Source organism: Watersipora subatra, chromosome 2, assembly GCF_963576615.1.
Source record: "Watersipora subatra chromosome 2, tzWatSuba1.1, whole genome shotgun sequence".
In the NCBI taxonomy this organism is placed as follows: Eukaryota; Metazoa; Bryozoa; class Gymnolaemata; order Cheilostomatida; family Watersiporidae; genus Watersipora; species Watersipora subatra.
The window spans coordinates 47,318,837-47,341,720 of record NC_088709.1 but is presented as its reverse complement, the minus strand read 5'-3'; the positions used below and the strand labels follow the sequence as shown (position 1 = coordinate 47,341,720).

At 34.9% G+C, this 22,884-nt stretch overlaps 1 protein-coding gene and 1 pseudogene across 1 annotated transcript; one reads left to right on the top strand and one right to left on the bottom strand.

Annotated features, from left to right (window-relative positions):
• The first annotated feature begins 3,565 nt into the window (after nucleotides 1-3,565).
• LOC137388261 (poly [ADP-ribose] polymerase 2-like) lies at nucleotides 3,566-8,688 on the top strand. Its single transcript, XM_068074759.1, has 5 exons — nucleotides 3,566-3,628; nucleotides 4,622-4,753; nucleotides 6,776-6,884; nucleotides 8,079-8,193; nucleotides 8,535-8,688. Exons 1-5 carry the CDS (start codon nucleotides 3,566-3,568, stop codon nucleotides 8,686-8,688), a joined length of 573 nt encoding a protein of 190 aa, XP_067930860.1.
• A 1,789-nt stretch (nucleotides 8,689-10,477) lies between these two features.
• Nucleotides 10,478-22,884, bottom strand: part of LOC137388260 (frizzled-5-like) — a 107,102-nt pseudogene continuing 94,695 nt past the window's right edge.

Genomic DNA, 22,884 nt, shown 5'->3' with positions numbered 1-22,884 from the left:
GATAGTGTTGTATGCTTTAGCATGTCGTAGGGTCTTCCATGATATTGCGTAGTTGGTATTATTGTCCTTTAGTGATCATATATATTTACTTAATTCAGTAGAGTTTCTCTTAGATGGGTGGTTGAAAGAAGCTTTATGGTTAATGAATCGCGTCTTGAAAGTGTTCTCTGTTAGTCCAATGTATGTTTGGTCTGGTGAATCGGTGTTGGTTTTTACAGTAGCCTGGTAAATTAATGATGTTTTCAGGCATTCTCCATTCATCGGGCACTCTTCTCTTTTTCTGCAGTTGCATGTTCAGTCTTCATTTGCGGTGTTGGCAGTCAGTATAATTTTGTTGTGAGCATTGATGGACTCTCTTATATTGTTCATACAACTGTAGCTAATTTTGATATTGTTGCTGTTAAATATTTTATGTAGTGGGTGCCTTGTCGTAAATTCCTTCTTGACTAGTTGGATGAAGAGTTTGCCGATGTTAGTATGGACATTACTGCTGTAAGGTGGGTTGTACCATGTAATCGTCCTGCTCCGTTTGCATTGTCTGTTTTCAGATGTAGATAGATGTTCTTGGTATGTTAGTTTGTAGCTATATCCACTCTTGGTTAGTGCTTCTTGGTAGATATTTGCTGTTTTATTGCTCACAACAAAATTATACTGACTGCCAACACCGCAAATGAAGACCGAACATGCAACTGCAGAAAAAGAGAAGAGTGCCCGATGAATGGAGAATGCCTGAAAACATCATTAATTTACCAGGCTACTGTAAAAACCAACACCGATTCACCAGACCAAACATACATTGGACTAACAGGGAACACTTTCAAGACGCGATTCACTAACCATAAAGCTTCTTTCAACCACCCATCTAAGAGAAACTCTACTGAATTAAGTAAATATATATGGTCACTAAAGGACAATAATACCAACTACGCAATATCATGGAAGACCCTACGACATGCTAAAGCATACAACACTATCTCCAACAAGTGTAACTTATGCTTATGGGAGAAATTCTTTGTTATTTACAGACCATCACTAGGCACTCTTAATAAACGTAACGAGCTATTATCATCATGCAGACATTCATCCAAGTTCTTGCTACGTAATTGTATCACTTAACTATTTGGCTTTTGGCTTCTGTACACTCATCCAATTATCAGCTTATCTAACTCTGCATAACAGCGTATTTATTACTGGTGTATGAAATTCATTTTAGACATTTTATCTGAAGAGTGTGATACTTATTGTACCACATGGAACTATTAGTAATAAAATGTTTAACTTATAGAGTGAAGTTCCACTTGTAAATATTTTATAATTTAGCTCTGATTTATCATTGAGCACTCTGTAACGAACTGTGCAGCATCCACTTTGTCTATATATATATTTATATATATTGATACATGTATATAATAATAATATATATACATACTAGCTGATTGCTCGGCCGTGCCCGGGGAATAAGAGTTATTGCACAGAAAATTTATTTTTATTTAACATATACCAACAGTTACCATTTGAACTTGCTAACTTCATATCATGAGAAAATTGTTTTGCTTAGTTTAAAGGTTGACTTGCAACAAAATTCACATTACAGTTATTTGGTATGGAAAGATTCACCATGTCTTACTCTGTTGTTTTGTAGGTGCCAAATACGTGAAAATGTGATTACAAACCCTTACAAGCTCAAAAACGAAAAGTCGCCGTAGATTGGACTCTAGATATTTATCTGACGTGTTCATTACTGTTTTTTTATCGTCTTGTCACATGATGTTCTCACGTGTATTAAAAGGCCAATAAAAAGCTCACTATAAAACATATCGTAGCACTAGTTTATGGCAAACACTTTGGGTTTTACCGAAGCCCCCGTATTAAATATAGATGCTCGCTACTTTACAGTTTTGCTTCGGCATTATTCAATCGCCAAGTCATCATTTGATCACGTGACCCAATACTTCGCAAATAATTTTTGCAGCACTTTTCGATTATCACAGGTAACCAACAGGCTCGTCATGATTATCAGACAAGGATATGTACTCCTTCGAGCTAAGGTTATAAAGTTTAACGATTTTTTTACGGCCAGTTATAAGATTTCAGTGCTAAAAGTGACAGCATTACAATGACGATAAAACAGGCGCGTAAGAACAATAGACATGGTTTTATTGAATGCGTGAAGGATATTTTTGAAAATATTTCGACGAATGAGGTTGCATGAAAGTGTAAACAGAAACCATCCTCTAACAACTACGTCCCATTTGAGCCATTTTGAAAAGCGAATCCAAGCTACAGTGGTCTCGTGTGGCTGCAATTAACTGTTTGTTTTTTAGCTTTTAAGAGCTTGTAATCACATTTCCACATATTTTGCACCTACAACACAGCAGAGTAAGATATAATGAATCTTATGATCCCAAAACTCTAATGTGAATTTTGTTGCAAGTCAACCTTTAAATAAATTAAGAGAAAAATAAAACATCTGTAAAGGTTTTCCCTTCTCCGTGAGTTGAGCAATCACTTGCGCAAACACTCACAAATTCTTTATTCCGAGATATGAAAATTTCTATAGCTGAACATTTACAACGACGAATACACAAACTTTGAGAAATATATATACATATAGATATATGGGTAGATATAAACCTCATATTTGTTGTGCAGCCGTTGTGTAGGCACAGGTTTCAGACCAAACATTATATATGAAGTTCTGGATCCATGCAACTGGGCTATAATCACAAAAAAATCAATTGTGTGGTTTTCCATTGCAGGAATAACTAACGATTGTCAGTATACAGCTGCACAAGCTTATGGAATAGGTAATAGCAGTAGAAGGTTATTCTAAACCCTTATACTCGAGTATGCTGGTTTTTAATAGGGCAGGAAATGGTTAACGTCTTTGTTGCAGCTTTCACTATTAAAATGGCGTAAAGGGTAAACTTGTTTTTTTCAGTTTTTTTTGAGGAATTTTTCTTTGAGGGGACATGAAACTGACATTCATTTCAGGACTATATGACAATGGATGTTCTATGTGTGTTGAGACCAGCAGAAAACTAGTAAAAGTAGTTACGCTAAATGTCTACTAAACCATTGAAAGATTAACACACAAGATCAGAGGCAAGGTCTTATGGTAAAAATTTACAGCCGAGAAGGGAAAACTTAACATATTGCACACATATGTATTAGGAATGCTCAATTAAATGTATACAAGATTTATCGTAAATATACTACGCTATAAGCAACTAGCAAAGCTCTAACCAATTGCTGGCTAAACCAAAATTCAGTACATCGTATTTGACTAAAAGACATATACCTTTGCATGTAACTGAAATGTTGCGCTAATATGAACACTCCTTTGAATCAAACAGTTTCAAACCTTGTTAGTATTTTGAAATATCTTTTTGAAAAAATTGGAGTCGGAGAAGAACAGTTTTTGTTTAATGAAAAAGTACTTTACCTAAGCCAGCCATACTCTCAACTCTATGAAAGAAAACAAAGAAACTAACTTATGTTCTATTGTTAAAAGTATTTCTATTGCCTGATGCGTGTAATGTAACCATGATATTGTTTTTAAAGGATGAACTCTCCGGAGAGAGTTGTGTCTCTTGAAATTCTCCAAGCAAAGATGGATTTGCTAGAGGTATGTCAATGAACTTAACGAGCCATGCCATGTACATAACATCACGAGTAGCTGAGTCATGCACCATCCCTAGTAACTGAGTCATGTAATGTACCATCACTAGTAACTCAGTCATGTAATGTACCATCAATAGTAACTGAGTCATGTACCATCACTAGTAACTGAGTCATGTCATGTACCATCACTAGTAACTCAGTCATGTAATGTACCATCAATAGAAACTGAGTCATGTAATGTACCATCACTAGTAACTGAGTCATGTAATGTACAATCACTAATAACTGAGTCATGCAATGTACCATCACTAGTAACTGAGTCATGTAATGTACCATCACTAGTAACTAAGTCATGTAATGTACCATCACTAGTAACTCAGTCAGGTCATGTACCATCACTAGTAACTGGTTTATGTAATGTACCATCACTAGTAACTAAGTCATGTAATGTACCATCACTAGTAACTCAGTCATGTAATGTACCATCAATAGAAACTGAGTCATGTAATGTACCATCACTAGTAACTGAGTCATGTAATGTACAATCACTAATAACTGAGTCATGCAATGTACCATCACTAGTAACTGAGTCATGTAATGTACCATCACTAGTAACTCAGTCATGTAATGCACCATCACTTGTAACTGAGTCATGTAATGTACCATTACTATTAACTCAGTCAGGTAATGTACCATCACTAGTAACTGAGTCATGTAATGTACCATCACTAGTAACTGAGTCATTTAATGTACCATCACTAGTAACTAAGTGTGTGCTACCTTACTGTCTGCGCTCACAGAAGGTAAACAATGAATCGCAAATAGATGGATGTAACATTTGGAAGGCTTTCTTGGATAGATATTTTGTTTAAGGATTTTACAAATAAATGAAAAATGGACAAGTTTTGCCTGCTCTTAGTTGTTTGGCTCATCTACCAAGTTGACTTAGTTAAGTGATTGAAAAGTTAACAAGTATGCGAAACGTTTGTCTGTCTAGGCGTTTGGAGATATTGAGATTGCCGTGAGCGTACTAAAAATGGGAGACTCGAACATTCATCCAGTAAATAGAAAGTACTTGTCACTTGAGTTTGACCTTGAACCAATGGATAAATCTTGCGATATATACAAGGTAATGCTACTTTCACTTCAACAGCTATTTTATACTCTTTATATTAACATATACATACATTGGGCCGGTATGAATGTTTCTCTCTTTCAGTAGTAAATTATTATTTTCAGCCTTTTACTTATATTTCAGCGTTTATTAGATTCTCAGTGCTGTTCAACTTACTGGTTATGTCATATATTAGTGTATAAACATCATATTAGATGAGACTGGACAGCACTGGTCAATTGTTTAGCATCACTAGCCAATATTTGCTGGCCAGTTGTCAAGTTTTAGCTGATGGAAAACACAAATGTATTAAGGGTGCTCCTTAGGCAAAAACCATTGACACAACCAAATGTCTCCATGTAGTGCAGTTTTTACTGGTCTTACAGCCAATCATCTACATGTATATACATTTCATTTCCACTAGCCAATGAGCCAGTTGTGTTCAATTTCCACTAGCCTATGAGCTGGTTGCATTCCTTTTCTACTAGCCAATGAGCTGGTGATATTCCTTTCCTATTAGCCAAAGAGCTTGCCACATTCCTTTTCTACTAGCCAATGAGCGGGACACAGTCCTTTTCTACTAGCCAATGAGCTGGTTGCATTCCTTTTCTAATAGCCAATGAGCTGGTCACATTAAATTTCTACTAGCCAATGAGCTGACTGTACTGCTCTATTCAACTGTCTAGTTTTGCAAACTGTATTAGGTCTACTGAGTGAATGTTACATTCTGCCTTTCACCTTGCTTATTAGGACCCTTTGGTTCATTTTTTGTGGTAAATTTAACGGTTTTAACAAAGTTATCACCCATTACAACTCTTCATTAATCACATGTTTGTATGATTTTGTTAGTTAATCAAGAGCTATTTGCTAAACACCCACACTTCCTCCCTCTACCAGTATCCCATAGAATTGTTGGACATATTCCATTGCGACAAAGATCAGCCATCGGGACCAGATGTTGGCAATAAGTCAGTTGTATTTCTAATATTTTTGGTTGTATCTCCAATATTGTTAGTCGATCTCCAATATCGTTAGTCGTATCTCCAATATTGTTAGTCGTATCTACAATATCGTTAATCGTATCTCCAATATCGTTAATCGTATCTCCAATATCGATAGTCGTATCTCCAATATTGATAGTCGTATCTCCAACATATTTAGTCGTATCTCAAATATTGTTAGTCATCTCCAATATTGTTAGTCATCTCCAATATTGTTAGTCATCTCCAATATTGTTAGTCATCTCCAATATAGTAGCCTGATTTCTTTACAGAAACTCTATGTTTTTTTTATTTATTTACTTTATGTTGGCTATTGTATGTAGGCCTGTCGTTTTCAGTTTCTGTGATTTCTTATGATTACTCAACTCTATGTCTATGTATTGCATGCATGATGACTCATTCATATGGCTATATATTACGTGCATGATGACTCATTCATATGGCTATATATTACGTGCAAGATGACTCAATCATATGGCTATGTACTACGTGCATGATGGCTCATTCATATGGCTATGTGAGCTCATCATTTTCTGTCTAACATGTACTGGCGAACATTGCGTAGAATGCTACTCTGGCATGGCTCCAGGCTTACCAACTTGGTTGGAATTCTGGCTAAGGGACTGAGAATGGCACCCTCGGGCGGCTCCTGTTACAGGTTACATGGTGAGTAAATTACAGTTTTTTCAAGGCCATGATAAAGATTTGTGTTACACTAGTAACCGGGTATAAATGAATTTGAAATCTTATACAGGTGTGACTGCTTCATCAACTAACGGGTCCGGTATATTATAAGGGGTAGCCCTACCAGTAGCTCAGTGTTCAGCTATCTAAAGTTGTTGTAGTCTCCAAAAAGTAGAAGAGACCATTTGAGCTTTGAATAGCCATTAATATCATACCTAGCAATGTCTCGTTCGCTATCAATGTTAATGTCCAATTTTACCTCCTAAATTTTCATATGTAACCTCATCTTGCCTGCTATTTACCTGCTTCTGATAGCCAGTTTACTTGTTTTGCGTTTATTTTTGCTTCATAGTTTTGCAAGGTTGTCTATTTTGCTGATTGCTCCAGTAAAAGTGCCATTTATTGCTTTCCAACAAAAAGAAAAACTTTTGGATTGCTCCTGCGTAATGAGGTCATGCTAGGTAAGTTATCTGTATGTTACTAGGTAAGTTATGCAAGCTAGACTCTTTAGATGTACACTAGGTAAGTTATACCGGCTAGGCTGTTTAGATGTACACTAGGTAAGTTATACCGGCTAGGCTGTTTAGATGTACACTAGGTAAGTTGTACCAGCTAGACTCTAGATGTAAACTAGGTAAGCTATACCAGCTAGACTGTTCAGATGTACACTAGGTAAGTTATACCAGCTAAACTGTTTAGATGTACATTAGGTAAGTTATACCAACTAGACTGTTTAGATGTACGCTAGGTAAGTTATACCAGCTAGACTGTTTAGATGTATACCATGTAAGTTATACCAGTTAGACTGTTTGGATGTACACTAGGTAAGTCATACCAGCTAGACTGTTTAGATGTACATTAGGTAAATTATACCAGCTAGACTGTTTAGATGTACACTAGGTAAGTTATACCAGCTAAACTGTTTAGATGTACACTAGGTAGGTTATACCAACTAGACTGTTTAGATGTACACTAGGTAAGTCATACCAGCTAGACTGTTTAGATGTACACTAGGTAAGTCATTCCAGCTAGACTGTTTAGATGTACATTAGGTAAGTTATACCAGCTAGACTGTTTAGATGTACACTAGGTAAGTTATACCAGCTAAACTGTTTAGATGTACACTAGGTAGGTTATACCAACTAGACTGCTTAGATGTACACTAGGTAAGTCATACCAGCTAGACTGTTTAGATGTATACTAGGTAAGTTATACCAGCTAGACTGTTTAGATGTACACTAGGTAAGTCATACCAGCTAGACTATTTAGATGTATATTAGGTAAGTTAGACCAGCTAGACTGTTTAGATGTACACTAGGTAAGTCATACCAGCTAGAATGCTTAGATGTACATTAGGTAAGTTATACCAGCTAGACTGTTTAGATGTACACTAGGTAAGTTATACCAGCTAAACTGTTTAGATGTGCACTAGGTAAGTTATACCAACTAGACTGTTTAGATGTACACTAGGTAAGTTATACCAGCTAGACTGTTTAGATGTACACTAGGTAAATTATACCCGCCAGACTGTTTAGATGTTAACATTCAGTCTAGTTGCCATTCATGAGATTTTTGCTAATCTTTCAAAGGTGCCTGAGCTCTTGCATCATGACCACCAGGTCAGCATAATTAGAGGGTTTATTGTCTCTTCGCAGGTCAGCAAAATGAGATAGTCTCTTTAGACTACTGTGCTGACAAGCTGCCTAAAGGAAAACACTCTGTAAACGCTTGTGGGAAGATGACTCCAAACCCAAAAGGCAATACTGACCTGTAAGTTCTTCTCATTCGGTGCCATCTTTAATTTCCTATTGAATTTTTACTTGGTATATAAAAGAAACATTTACACCAATTACAACTTTTATATTATTACAAAAATGCAAACTGTGTTAACTAAAGTTTGATAGACTCAACACCAGAAGACTCTGATGAAAAAAATTACCAAATGATTTAACGTTTTCCCTTATCATATGGAGGCTGTTAATATTGAAGCAGTTTATCACTGTGATCATCAAGTAGTGCTCATGTTTTTGTTGACTATAAATCTATTTGTCATGAGTTTAGATAGCTCTACATATCGGTATATGATAGCGTATGATATCTGAATCACACAGGGATGGCGTGACTGTACCATGTGGAAAGCCTAAGAAGACAGATACATTCAACTCATCAGGTTATACGCTCTACAACAATGAGTACATAGTCTATAACACCAACCAGATCAAGATGAAATATCTTCTCAAGGTCAAGTTCAACTTCCGCCACTAACTCCTTTCATAGCAATGCCAACTAGGCTCGATTGCTCTAGTTCTTTCTTGTCAGTTTTCTTTGTATTGTCTCGTTGTTATGATTTTAGGCTTGGTTATTATATAGATTTGTAGTTTTTAACTTTTTAGATAATTTCTTTTGGTACTATTGCACACTGTTCTATTCTTTACTGTTTAAATGAGGATAACAGTTGGCAAGTTACTGTTGCCACTTGCCGTAAGTTGCCACTTTCTGTTAGTTGCTCACAGTAAACGCTAACAAAAGTTCTTTTAAACAGCCAATCGAAACTCGCAAGGAACACCTTGCTAGGTTTTCTTATTATGTTGTATCAAATACATGTGTTTGTGGACTCGATACACGGGGCTGGTTCATTGCTGCCATGGATAGTGGTTAGTTTAACATGACCTTGACCTGCAGTTTTCCTTGTTAATGGTCACACCATCAGCTCTCTACCAGATATGAATTGGTTCGATGCCAAAAAGTCAAGTTACCTGCTAGTGAAAATGTTACATGAGTTCATAACCAGTTTTAGTAACACAAGTGATGATCCTTACTCCATCCTTCCTTCCTCATGCAAGATGCGCCTAAGAATATTCATCATCACAATCATCAGAATTTCACTCTCTTTTGCAGTCACTGAGGTTTAACTTTGATCAATTCACCTGTAGAAATCTTTATAGATGGTTTACAACCTGATCTGAAGACTTTAATATGTTTTGATGAATGATGAGAATACCCTTCAGGAACAGCAAATGGCGTAATACCAGCCATTGTTACAGCATTTCAAAGTGCGTTTTCTAACTACAAAACTCTTTGGTTTTTTCCTTAAAACTTTGCAAACAACGCTATCAAATAAGTAATAACAGTATCCGTCTAACATGTTTACTTAATGTAGTTCCTTGATAGACTTGTTTAACTTGGTCTGATACTTGAACTTATATGAAAACTGGTATAGCAAACATTCTGAGACCCACGCGTGAATGCTGCTCTGTCCAAAATAGATTGAAAAATATAGGTGACATTAGCAGTGCTTTGTTCATATAAACGTTAATTTTATTTTTCCAAAATTCTCGCCAGCTAGTGAGAAAATGACGCAGATCATTTTATTTGAACGTCATGACTATTATAATGCCACTTGAGTGGAAGGTTTGGAAAAATACAGCACCATAGGGCTCAAATAGAGGTTTCATATTATATTCCAAATATTTTCAGCCTTTCTTTGAATAGAACTTTTGTTGCTCTTCAGGGAAGATAGGATATTCAGTATCATAAAAGAGGCTTAAGTCAAGGCATCGCCGTCGGGTTCTAATGTACCATTCGCTACAGCAGAAAAAGTTGTTGATCAGTCATTTTCCTTCGTTTCAGCTAGTCAATTATTCTCAAACATGGGAGATTTTGCTACAAACCTTCGTTCTTTTAACCAGAGTAAATCAAAACATGCAGAGAACCCTCAGTCATCATATTATATTATATTGTATAAAATACCTGTCTGTTTATACTTGGTACGAGTGGCTGGCTCAACAGCACCCGGACTAGTTGTTAGTTTAACATGATTTTGATATGATATGATGGAAAAATGGCTACACTAGGTATAAAACACCTCTGCAGTGCTACACTAGGTATATGTAACATTCTATGTATATTCTATGCATCCGCGCCTTCTAACTCTACTAATCTATCTATCTAATTATAATATCATGTGTTAGCTTTAACAGCTTTGTATAATATTATGAGTTAGCTTTATCAGCTTTGTATTATACTGTGTGTTAGCTTTATCAGCTTTGCTTTATCAGCTTTGTTTATTACTACGTGTTCTGTACTGAAACTTTCTCTTCTGGTCTAGACCTGCGAACAATAAACTGCGTTTCAATTCTCCAAGCAATATTCCTTACTTGAGCAACTTAGGACCAACATATTACATGGTGTCAAGAGTCTGCCTACTAGTCAATCATGGACAATGGACTGAGGAGGCCACAGCAGCTATCATTCGAGGGAAATGTGTCCTAAAACTGGAGGATATTTGAGCAAAAATATGACATTTATGTCAATGCCATATATAATGACAAACCAGAGGCTGCCAGGGCGTGTATGCTGCTCCACTTGGCAGGGCCAGAAGCAATAGAGAGAGAACGGTCGTTCACGTACAATGAAGCTATAAAAGAAGATGTGGAGCATGGCATTGTAGCTGTACCTCAAGAAACCAGGGGGCAAGTAGCAACTTTAAAGCGGAAGTTCAGAGAGATCTGCAGGCCGATTGACAATCATGTGATGATCACATGATTGACAATGATTATGATCATATGATTATCACAATTATGCTATTGTATAGCAAGTTAGCCGCTCGGTCTAATAGTTTCAAATCCAGTTCAAGGCAGATTTTTCATTCCAAAATCTATCACTATGACTGAACAAATGACAGACCAACAACAGACACTGAAATTTAAATCTTTAGTTTACTGATAACTTTTAGTTTGTTGTTGTATTCCCTTATATGGTGAGCTAACAAGGAAGAGATCAAATCAAAAATTTGCCATCTGCTGTTTTTTGACAAATTGTGCTTCACACTTTATTCAAGAATTGTGAAGCAAATCTTTGAATGCGCCTGTCAGGTATGGTCGCCATATAAAAAACCCTAATAGATATGCTAGAAACTATCCAGAAGCGTGCTATTAGATGGGTTTTTACTCTTTAGATTAGAGAAATCAAAAAGTGTCACTAGCTGTATGCAAGAGAATGCTATAGATTTGTTTTAGAATTTTTTGACAATTTTGAAATTGATATGTTAGGATTAAATTAAAAACAGCTCCCATCTGCAAGCACTATCGTTACTCTGCTGCATCACTGTGACACCATTGAAAACTTGAATTGTTGACACGTATTACTAGCTGATTAGGTGACTCTTTGGTAGAGAGCGAGTGCAAACTTGCTATATATAAAATAGTCTAAGAATAATAAATACTTTGTGAAAAACACTGGGAGTTCATACATTGATAATATTTTAAAATGTCAATCTCAAAGATAATTTTGTTAATGGAGCTAAAAGAAAATAGCAAAGAAATGTTAAAAATACAATATAACTGCTGTGAAAAAAATTAGTGTAGTCAATGGAAGAGTATTCAGTTAGTTTTATCAAAGAAAAGATAACTCCCACACTCGGTGTAACTCATACACGACTAGGAGTATGATTCAGAACAGTATAATTACTTTCTTTGTAGCTAGCTGGTGGAGCTGAAGAGGAAGCCAGCATTGTTGTCGTCGTGTAAGTAGTAACTACCACATACTTATTTTTGTCGGCTGCTGCTTGGCAGCAGGCGCATTTCGGCGAAAGATCTTTCCAAGAGACAAGAGTTTTTCTAGACCATATCCAAATCCCAAATAATACCTACAGCTAAACCATGAAGTATTTGAACATGTAGACTGAGTATCCTGGTTTAATACTTGAAGTGTCACACAGGCACGTAATAGTTCTGTCCCATTCCGATGCACAAAGTTTGCAAAATGCTGACAAGAAGCCGATTAAAAGTTATTATTCTCAAACGGTCTGTATATAAGGAGCTTCTGAAAGTGATTAAATGAGAGTACCCCAGACAGGTGACGAGAAGTAGGCCAGGGAGGCCAGATGAGTGAACTTATATAACCCTTTTTACCACAAAGAGACAAGGCCATTTGGTCGAGTACTGCAGTTATACTGATAAGTTTTGGAGGACACCTTTTTATCACTCATTTTTACGAGGTATAGATATATATTATACTGCAAACTGTATGAACAATTTTTCTTCATTTATTTTATGCACAAGTGAGGCTTATTATTTATAGATATACTTTATATCGAAGTCTGAGATAAGCTAACCTATTATTGATATGACAACGGTATTCGAGTTTGCTATCAGAATTTGAAATTGATGCCGAAGAGAGGCTATATGCTAGTAATATAACAGCGGCTAACACTCATACTAGAGAGGAACAAACATTGGTGCCCAAGCGAGGAAAGACAACTACTGAGAGATAAGTATACAAACATTCAGGAGACGACAACTTGTGTTAGAATTATAAATAAAGTAACTAGCAGATCATACACAAATTTGCAGGATTGACTTGACAGCTGGTTGAAATAAAAAAAAAACATTTTATTTGCCTGGCAGGAAGAGCCACTTAGCCAGTTTGAAAGATTTATTTGTTACATGAGAAAATCAGTCAGGAGTGCTACCTTACACAACATTGTATTGAACCACACAAAAACACGATTACATTTTTCTTAGGCTACATTTAAATATTTTTTGAAAAATTAATTTCCCAATTCAAATAGTCCTTAATATAGTATTTTAGATATGGTATATTATAATTTATAATTCTTTTTGTTCTAACATGAGAAAGGTTTAGCCTTGTATCGCACTAATTGTTTAAAAAAATATATCAAACATTTATCTGATTTAAATATACATTATTTAGTTTCTTTTTTATTTTTCTCACATGAAAGTAGCAAACATTGAAATAGTGCATTTTTAATGCTAAACACACATCGTTATGATATGCTCAAAGTATATAACATATTGCTGAACTGTATATTTGTTGAATAACAGCATTTTCTGTTTCACTTTAGATAGCTAAAATAGGTAACTTTACAATAATCCTTTTGAGTTGCTTTTTCCTATCATATCAGTATTTCTCCTATAATATGTTTACTAATCATTCCCTTTTATAAGTTCTATTTTATAAAAAAATTTTGTTTTGAAACATAATTGAAAGTTGTCTTCTCTTCATTTAACGACTGTAATTATTATCTTTCTAATTTTAAATAGCCTCAGATAAATTTGATGCAATTTGAGCTCCATATTCATAGTTGTCTAAAATTTGTACTAGTAAAGCCTGGGCTATTTCTGCTAATACTTTCAAAATTAGTAGTTTGCGCCATTTTGTGCGCTGCGCGGTTGCTACTTTATTTTTTGTTGTGTGAACCATCGAAAATTTTTATTTAACCCTTTGTATTTTTCTCCCTTATTTGTTTACCTTTTTTGTTGAAATGAGTTTACCTATGACCAAAGCATTTTTATTACACTGATTATTACCTGACAAATAATTCCCTGACTTAGCGTTGCCCCAACAAATGATTTACCTGAATTTTCTTGGCACTTCAGAACACAAGTTTTAATGGGTGCCGTTATTGGCTTTTATTTATAATTAATCCTGTTGTTTGCAGGAGTAGCAAAAATGGCATGCTATTTAAGTATATTCAGCATATTGACTTCATTCCACTTTTTATAGTGTAGTTTTATCTAAGAATTCTACGGTAACTGCAATTAAGAATCACGAATGTTTGACAATGCATGTTAATACGTGTTGCAAAAAGTTAACGTTCCTTACAATTTGAGAGTAACGTTCCACTGTAAACTGTGTTCATATTATCGTATTGAAGGTATCAAATAATATGCTAGAAATCTGCAAATTTTTAAGTTATAAAGTAATAATCAATCAAATGCTACAAAGATATATTTAAGAACAATTGGCACAGACCAACCTTCTTTATAATACATTCATAAACAAAAGTTTACGGGTTAAAACCAAAATTAACGTTTGTAAAATAAAAATATTAGCATTGATTGCTCAGCTAGTTGCACTCTGATTGTTGTTTATTTTGAAACCATTTTATATTCTTTTGGTTGTTCAATACTTTCCACAGTGTGTTTAAACCTCATCTTTTATGCACAGTTGAGCTGGTCAATATAATCGTTCAATGAATGTTTAGCAGAGCAAAACTGTTACGCGATGCACTTTAGAATACATCTATACAACTTTTCAGGCAAATAAAGAGAAACATCATGTAATCAAAATAGCTCTAGGTTTTACCCTCAAAATACGTAATAGCACAGATTCCATTGTAAATGCTCAAAACCTATTTCACATATATTGAAGTATTATGACCATTTTAAAAATAGAAATTTCTATTAGCATGAAACAATAATTACACTAATTATAATCTAGTTTGTACTAATTTATAAATCCGTTATGCAATCTGTCTCAATGATTCTTAGTAGAACTGCAGTAATTGACCTTAAAATTGTTCAATTGCGGTGGCACAATGCGGTGAACTTTGTTTACTAGATCAAACTGTTCAAATGCATCGGAAGACTACCATAATTGTAATAGACAAATGTTTAACCAGAAGCTTGTAGATATGCTCAAATTATAAACAGGCTGCTGTTAAGGCCTACTTAATAGCAAAACTTGTTGCATACATATGGATCGACAACATATTGCAGTTTATGTTACATCCTGAAAGCATTGATTGTGTAACCTCTTGTCACGAAATATGATCAGGTCTAAGTATTGGCTTTTACCTACTGCAGTTACTGAAATATTACCATGTATGAACAGATAAATTTGAAAAACACCTAGTACTCAATTTCGATCTGATGTGAACAGATTGCTTTTAGCTACTATAGTTACCTAAATATAATCATGTATGAACCAATTATTTTAAGATGTGGTTTATACCCAAATATGATCAGAAAACTTCAAGCTACTGTAGTCACCCAATTGATGAAATATAAACAGGCTTGTCTGCAGACCTGGAAGTTCCGAGTTCAAACGCAGTACAATTCAATTTTTTCGATTGTTCAAATGTTTTGATTGTTTATTATGATATTTGTACAACTATAGCAGTTTTATGAAGAAAATAAATAGTGACTTAAGATACAGGAAAACTGCCATGCAAGTTCAGTCCCGGAGTGCACTATGCTCATGTATCAAGGTTAATTAGCAGCTGCAGTAGTTTTAAAACACATTCTAGAATTATTACTTTGATAAATATTTATGGAGCTATAACAATAGACTACACAGTTAAAATACAGTATAGGTTTAAAATAGTTCAATATGAGTTAATTTTAGTTGGCAAAAATACAAATATGTCCTGGAAATCCACTCATACACTAAAAAGGATGCACATATATTGCAACAATATCTATTCTTGCGGTGATGGTGTTATGTTTGTGTGAGCATGTATGTACATGTGTATGTATATATATCATTCGAATGCAGTGTATATGTGTGGTGTATTTCTTTGTGTATTAGCTTTTACTTGTTTGTGTGTAAGCAATTTGTGTATGTGTGGTTGCAGCTGTTTCTGTGTTTGTTTCTTCATGTGTCTGGAATTTATAACTGTTTAGTTATTTCATTTGTGTGTGTGCTCGCATGTACCTAGTGTGGGTATCTGGTGTGCATGTGAGAAGTTTTAGAATTATTGGCATTGTTTCACAAACTTTTTTTTCCAAATGTTGCTAATAAGCGAGATACAATGTGGTAAACATCCTTCAATCGCAACAAGTCTGTCAAGAACTTCTCTGAACTTCAAGGACAAGTATTTAACCTTAAAGATAAAGACACATATAAAACAATCAAATTGCAACTGTGTAGGATCGCTTGATTAAAAAGTTTGTGCTAAATGAACGGTTAAACAAATTGCACTTACTGTTACATATCTGGCTACATAAATGTGTGTATGTGCTTGCCTGTTGGTGTGTGTTTGCAATTGTGTGTGTGTGCGTGTAAGTGTGTGTTTAATTCCTTGAGTGTAATTCCCAGATGCTTTGAAATGATTAGTGACTGTAAGTGAACTTACAAAAATTTGTAATGTCATATGCACATGTGATAATAGTTCTGTGATCAAATTGAGACATCTTGGCATGATGAATTTACCTGGCTTAAAACTGCACATTATTTTATAATAATTGGTTAATGCGACCATACAAAGGTTTAAAAGAGCGTAAACATGTCTGTGATATTTAGCTGTCAAATAACGGCCATCTTACAGCAACCGTTTTTAGATTGTTTGTGACTGTGAGTTCACACGTAATAATTGTTCTATGTCCCCAACCTAATGGTTAAAATATCATACACACCGGTGAGTATAAATTTACCATCAAATTGGGGACGTATCGTTGCAATGGTGTAGACATCTTTTATGACTGACTGTGTTCTTTTGTTATAATTGATCAATGTGCTCAGGAAACTGCTTAAGAAGCATATTCATCGAGGTTGATATTTTGGCATTAAATTTTGAACATTTCGCAGCAATAGTATTAAGAATGATCATGACTGTTATCTCAAATAAAATAATCAGTCAATGTCCCCAAATCAATGGTTAAAATATCATACACACCTGTGAGAATAATTTTACCATCAAATTGGGGACATATCGTTGCAATGGTATTGACATATTCTATGACTGACTGAGTTATTTTGTTGTAATTGGTCAATGTGCTCAGCAAATTGTTTAAGAAGCATATTTATTGGGATTGATACTTTTGCATTAAATTTGGAAATTCGAGCAGCAATGGTATTAGGAATGATGATGACTGTTATTTCAAATAAAATAATCAGTCAATATCCCCAAATCAATGATTAAAATATCATACACACCTGTGAGAATAATTTTACCATCAAATTGGGGACATATCGTTGCAATGGTATTGACATATTCTATGAATGACTGTGCTCTTTTGTTATAATTGGTCAATGTGCTCAGAAACTGCTTAAGAAGAATATTCATCGAGGTTGATATTTTGGCATTAAATTTGGAACATCTTGCAGCAATGGTATTAGGAATAATCATGACTGTGATCTCAAATAAGATAATCAGTCAATGTCCCCAAATCAATGGTTAAAATATCATACACACCTGTGAGAATAATTTTACCATCAAGTTAGGCACATATTGTTGCAATGGTGTTGACATTGTCTATGACTGACTGTGTTTTTTATTCTAATTGGTCAATGTGCTCAGAAAACTACTTAAAAAGCATATTCATTTGGGCTGATATTATGGCATTAAATTTGAAACATCTTGCAGCAATGATATTAAGAATGATCATGACTGTTATCTCAAGTAAAATTATCAGTCAATGTCCCCAAATCAATGGTTAAAATATCATACACACTTGTGAGAATAATTTTACCATTAAATTGGGACATATTGTTGCAATGGTGTTGGCATATCCTATGACTAACTGTGTTCTTCGTTATAATTGGTCAATGTGCTCAAGAAACTGCTTAAGAAGCATATTTATTGGGGTTGATATTTTGGCATTAAATTTGGAACATCTAGCAGCAATGGTATTAGGAATAATCATGACTGTGGTATCAAATAAGATAATCAGTCAATGTCCCCAAATCAATGGTTAAAATATCATACACACCTGTGAGAATAATGTTACCATAGATATAGTAAACCCTAGATTGGCGAATAGCTATCAATACAATGGAGCAAAAGTGAGGCCTATAATTGGCTGTTGTTTTCACGACGTTACGTCGTAGTGATGTGCATCACAGCATCAAAGCCTTCATTTGAGCAATAAGTTTAGTAGTGGAAGCACGCTTGGCATGCTAGTTTTTAAGTCATAAACATAACAATAAGACCAAATTCTTAGTGAAATGTCCTCAGAAGAGACCACAACACCCCAGGTATATCCAGAATTGCCTATAACAAAACAGAACTTCAACTCAAAACGAGAAGTTCTCAACAATATCATAAGCTATCTATGCCGATTAAAGACACCAAGCTGAAAGCTGCTAGTGAAAAATAATAGGAAAATCATCATCATTTCGTCATTGGTTTTGAGTCAGCAGCCAAATCTGTACATGACATTGCTCAATATCTTTTCAGCAACTACCCTTACATCAACTACTTCCTAACCTTTAAGATCAACCAGGATCACAGTGAGATTCTGTTTTCCACAATACGATCTAAGGGTGGCTATAACAATAACCCGGATGTGCAGTGCTTTAGATCTGAACTTCGAGCACTGTTCATAAAAGCAGATATCACACCAAATCCCAATGTTAAATGTATTGATCTGGATGTGAGCAGGGCTGAAAAAACTGGCCAACTCCTGCTACATTCTCTGGCTAGAAAGAAAAAGAAAGAAGAGACAAAAGCTGAGAAAGGTGAAGATGAGGAGTTCGGTGATGAGGATTTTTTCTAACTCAAATGTGATGAGCGTATCAAGTTCTTGACCGATGTCGAAGTAGTGGGAAGTAGAAATAGTGATGACATAACCCTAATCTCAGTTAAAAACAGAGGAGGATTGGTGACCAGATTGATGGGCCGAATATGAATTGCTGCAGAAAAGTGCCTACGTTCACACATGGAGAGCTGTGGTATCACACAGAGAGCTTTTAAACAAGTAACATCACAGACAGTAACATATATGTTTTATTACATAACCTCCATCAAGGTTTTACATGTACAGTGCATGCCAACAATCTACTCAAAACTATAGTAAATCGCTATACTAAAATCAGAAAACACTATGCCGCTTCAAAGCAGGAGTCTAGCTCAACCAACCTTAGACAAAAACTATCTCGTCTAGTTATTTTAAGTCATGTCTAATGGGTGTTTAATACAGAGGTCCAGCGTAACTGCTTCTAAACCTCATTTGATTCATTAGTTTGTTATTAGTTTAATTTCTATTTGGTCACTCTTTGTATTATCAATGATATAGAAGCTTCTAAATCATTGGTATTATTCATTACCATGTGTGTAAGATTCTTGCCTTTCTCATCCAAAGTCATTACAGTCATACTTCGACTTACGAGCTTAATGCGTTGAGAGACTGAGCTCGTAGGTCAATTTACTCTCATGTTGGTGCAATTTATTTATATATAGAACAATTGAATATATATTGATAGGTTTTCATACTTTGAAAATGCAAATAAAACACTCAAAACAATATATTGTAACAGAAAGAACATGTTGGTTATTGTCCTAACTTACCACATGTTTTCAAAAAGCAACATATAACAATAATGCAAGGAAATGTGATTAATTAAAATTTAAAATTAAACATATACAATAGCAGCTAACGCTAGCATTTGCCAGAGAGGGAGAGATAAGTTATCCTTCGTTACAACATTTGACTTTGATAAATTTAAATTTTATCCAAGTCTTAAAAGACAAACTTAAAAGCAAACCTAAAAGCAAACTTTAATCTTTAACTTAACGCAATTAAAGTTTCTTTGGCGTTCATAGTTTTAAGTTTCTCGCTGGTTAGCTAATTTTTGTTTCGCTCTCACGACCAGCCGGCCGTTTTAAGAGAAACCTATCTAAGGACGTTTGCCTTTGTCGCCCTTTCAACATGTTGTGATCAGGACGAACACAGGTGTTGTCACCGAGGGTTAATGCACGACCGCTAGCCAACTTGTCCGAATGTTTATTTTTTATAGTCTTGATAGATAGCATCGGCCATTTTACGTAGCATCGTTTCAGTTACGCAGTCACCGGCCAATTGTTTGTCTTTTATGCAAAACCTGAGCAGTCTCTCCATCAGTGGTCGTGAAGATCGCTGCATCGTTTAGAAACTATAGTTAGTCCTTTTGCAAACTAAATGCCTTGAATATAATCCTTGTGTTTGATAATTGTCGATGTATTTCTGTCATATTGTTGAGCAAGCTCAATCACGCATACATCTTTTGCATATTTTTCAATAATTTCCCATTTAATATCAATTGTTATCATTCGCTTTTTCTTTGCACTATCTATCCTTTTACTGGCAAACTTTCGGTCTACGCACGGTACTTTTAATTCACATAATTCTGCACTGAAAATCGTGCACAAAAAACATGGTACAAAAGTATAATCTGAGCAGTTAAAAAATAAAGAGTGATGCTGTTCTCATAAAACACCTCCGACATACTTGGCAACTGGCTCATGTGCTCGTATCTCAAACATGGCTCGTATTTTAGTGCTAAAACTTGCTTAAAAGCTGGCTCGTACCTCAAGTTTTTCATACATTAGGGCACTCGTAAGTTGAAGTATTACTGCATATAAGTTTTACATATTTTCAATAAAACATGCAGTCTCAGATGCACAAACTATGGAAAAATTGAGCAGTTTTAGTGCTAAGTCAATATGAGTTAATAGATCAGCTGATTCGTTTTGCACATCACCATGACGTTGCGTCATGCTAATTATAGGCCTCACTTGTTTTGATTATTCGCATATCTAGGGTTTACTATATCTATGAATGTTACCATCAAATTGGGCACATATTGTTGCAATGGTGTTGACATTGTCTATGACTGACTGTGTTTTTTTATTCTAATTGGTCAATGTGCTCAGAAAACTACTTAAAAAGCATATTCAATTGGGCTGATATTATGGCATTAAATTTGAAACATCTTGCAGCAATGATATTAAGAATGATCATGACTGTTATCTCAAGTAAAATTATCAGTCAATGTCCCCAAATCAATGGTTAAAATATCATACACACCTGTGAGAATAATTTTACCATTAAATAGGGACATATTGTTGCAATGGTGTTGGCATATCCTATGACTAACTGTGTTCTTCGTTATAATTGGTCAATGTGCTCAAGAAACTGCTTAAGAGGCATATTTATTGGGGTTGATATTTTGGCATTAAATTTGGAACATCTAGCAGCAATGGTATTAGGAATAATCATGACTGTGATATCAAATAAGATAATCAGTCAATGTCCCCAAATCAATGGTTAAAATATCATACACACCTGTGAGAATAATGTTACCATCAAATTGGGCACATATTGTTGCAATGGTGTTGGCATATCCTATGACTAACTGTGTTCTTCGTTATAATTGGTCAATGTGCTCAAGAAACTGCTTAAGAGGCATATTTATTGGGGTTGATATTTTGGCATTAAATTTGGAACATCTAGCAGCAATGGTATTAGGAATAATCATGACTGTGATATCAAATAAGATAATCAGTCAATGTCCCCAAATCAATGATTAAAATATCATACACACCTGTGAGAATAATGTTACCATCAAATTGGGCACATATTGTTGCAATGGTGTTGACATTGTCTATGACTGACTGTGTTTTTTATTCTAATTGGTCAATGTGCTCAGAAAACTACTTAAAAAGCATATTCATTTGGGCTGATATTATGGCATTAAATTTGAAACATCTTGCAGCAATGATACTAAGAATGATCATGACTGTTATCTCAAGTAAAATTATCAGTCAATGTCCCCAAATCAATGGTTAAAATATCATACACACCTGTGAAAATAATTTTACCATCAAATTGGGACATATTGTTGCAATGGTGTTGGCATATTCTATGACTGACTGTGTTCTTTGTTATAATTGGTCAATGTGCTCAAGAAACTGCTTAAGAAGCATATTCATCGAGGTTGATATTTTGGCATTAAATTTTGAACATCTTGCAGCAATGGTATTAGGAATAATCATGACTGTGATCTCAAATAAAATAATCAGTCAATGTCCCCAAATGAATGGTTAAAATATCATACACACCTGTGAGAATAATTTTACCATCAAATTGGGGACATGGCGTTGCAATGATGTAGACATCTTTTATGACTGACTGTGTTTTTTTTGTTATCATTAGTCAATGTGCTCAGAAAACTGCTTAAGAAGCATATTTATTGGGATTGATATTTTGGCATTAAATTTGGAACATCGACCAGCAATGGTATTAGGAATGATGACTGTGATTTCAAATAAAATAATTAGCCAATATTCCCAAATCAGTGGTTAAAACATCATATACACCTGGGAGAATAATTTTACCATCAAGTTGGGAACATGTTGTTGCAATGGTGTTGACATATTCTCTGACTGACTGAGTTATTTTGTTGTAATCGGTCAATGTGCTCAGGAAACTGTTTAAGAAGCATACTTATTGGGGTTTATATTGTGACATTAAATTTGGAACATCTAGCAGCAATGGTATTAGGAATGATGATGACTGATTTCAAATAAAATAATCAGTCAATGTCCCCAAATCAATGTTTAAAATATCATACACACCTGTGAGAATAATTTTACCATCTAATTGGGGACATATTGTTGCAATGGTGTTGGCATATTCTATGACTGACTGTGTTCTTTTGTTATAATTGGTCAATGTGCTCAGGAAACTTCTTAAGGAGTGATGATGACTGTGATATGAAGTAAAATAATCAGTCAGTGTCCCTAAATCAATGGTAAAAATATCATACACACCCACGATAATTTTTCTACAACCAATATGGGGATATCTTTTCACAATAATATTTCTACCATATTGTTGGCTAACTAACTAATAGCTACAAACTTGCTGATTAAAATACCAAACATTCCCTTGTGTTCATATTGCCCTCTAAATAGTTGATGGTGAAAAGTACAGACTCCATATTAGACTAGCATTG

What these genes read in the sequence shown, in the direction of transcription:
- LOC137388261 (XM_068074759.1), top strand. Translation starts at nt 3,566, where the DNA reads ATGAACTCTCCGGAGAGAGTTGTGTCTCTTGAAATTCTCCAAGCAAAG. An exon ending in CAAAGATGGATTTGCTAGAG is followed by an intron (nt 3,629 to 4,621) that starts GTATGTCAATGA and finishes TTGTCTGTCTAG; the next exon opens with GCGTTTGGAGATATTGAGAT. An exon ending in CCAAAAGGCAATACTGACCT is followed by an intron (nt 8,194 to 8,534) that starts GTAAGTTCTTCT and finishes TGAATCACACAG; the next exon opens with GGATGGCGTGACTGTACCAT.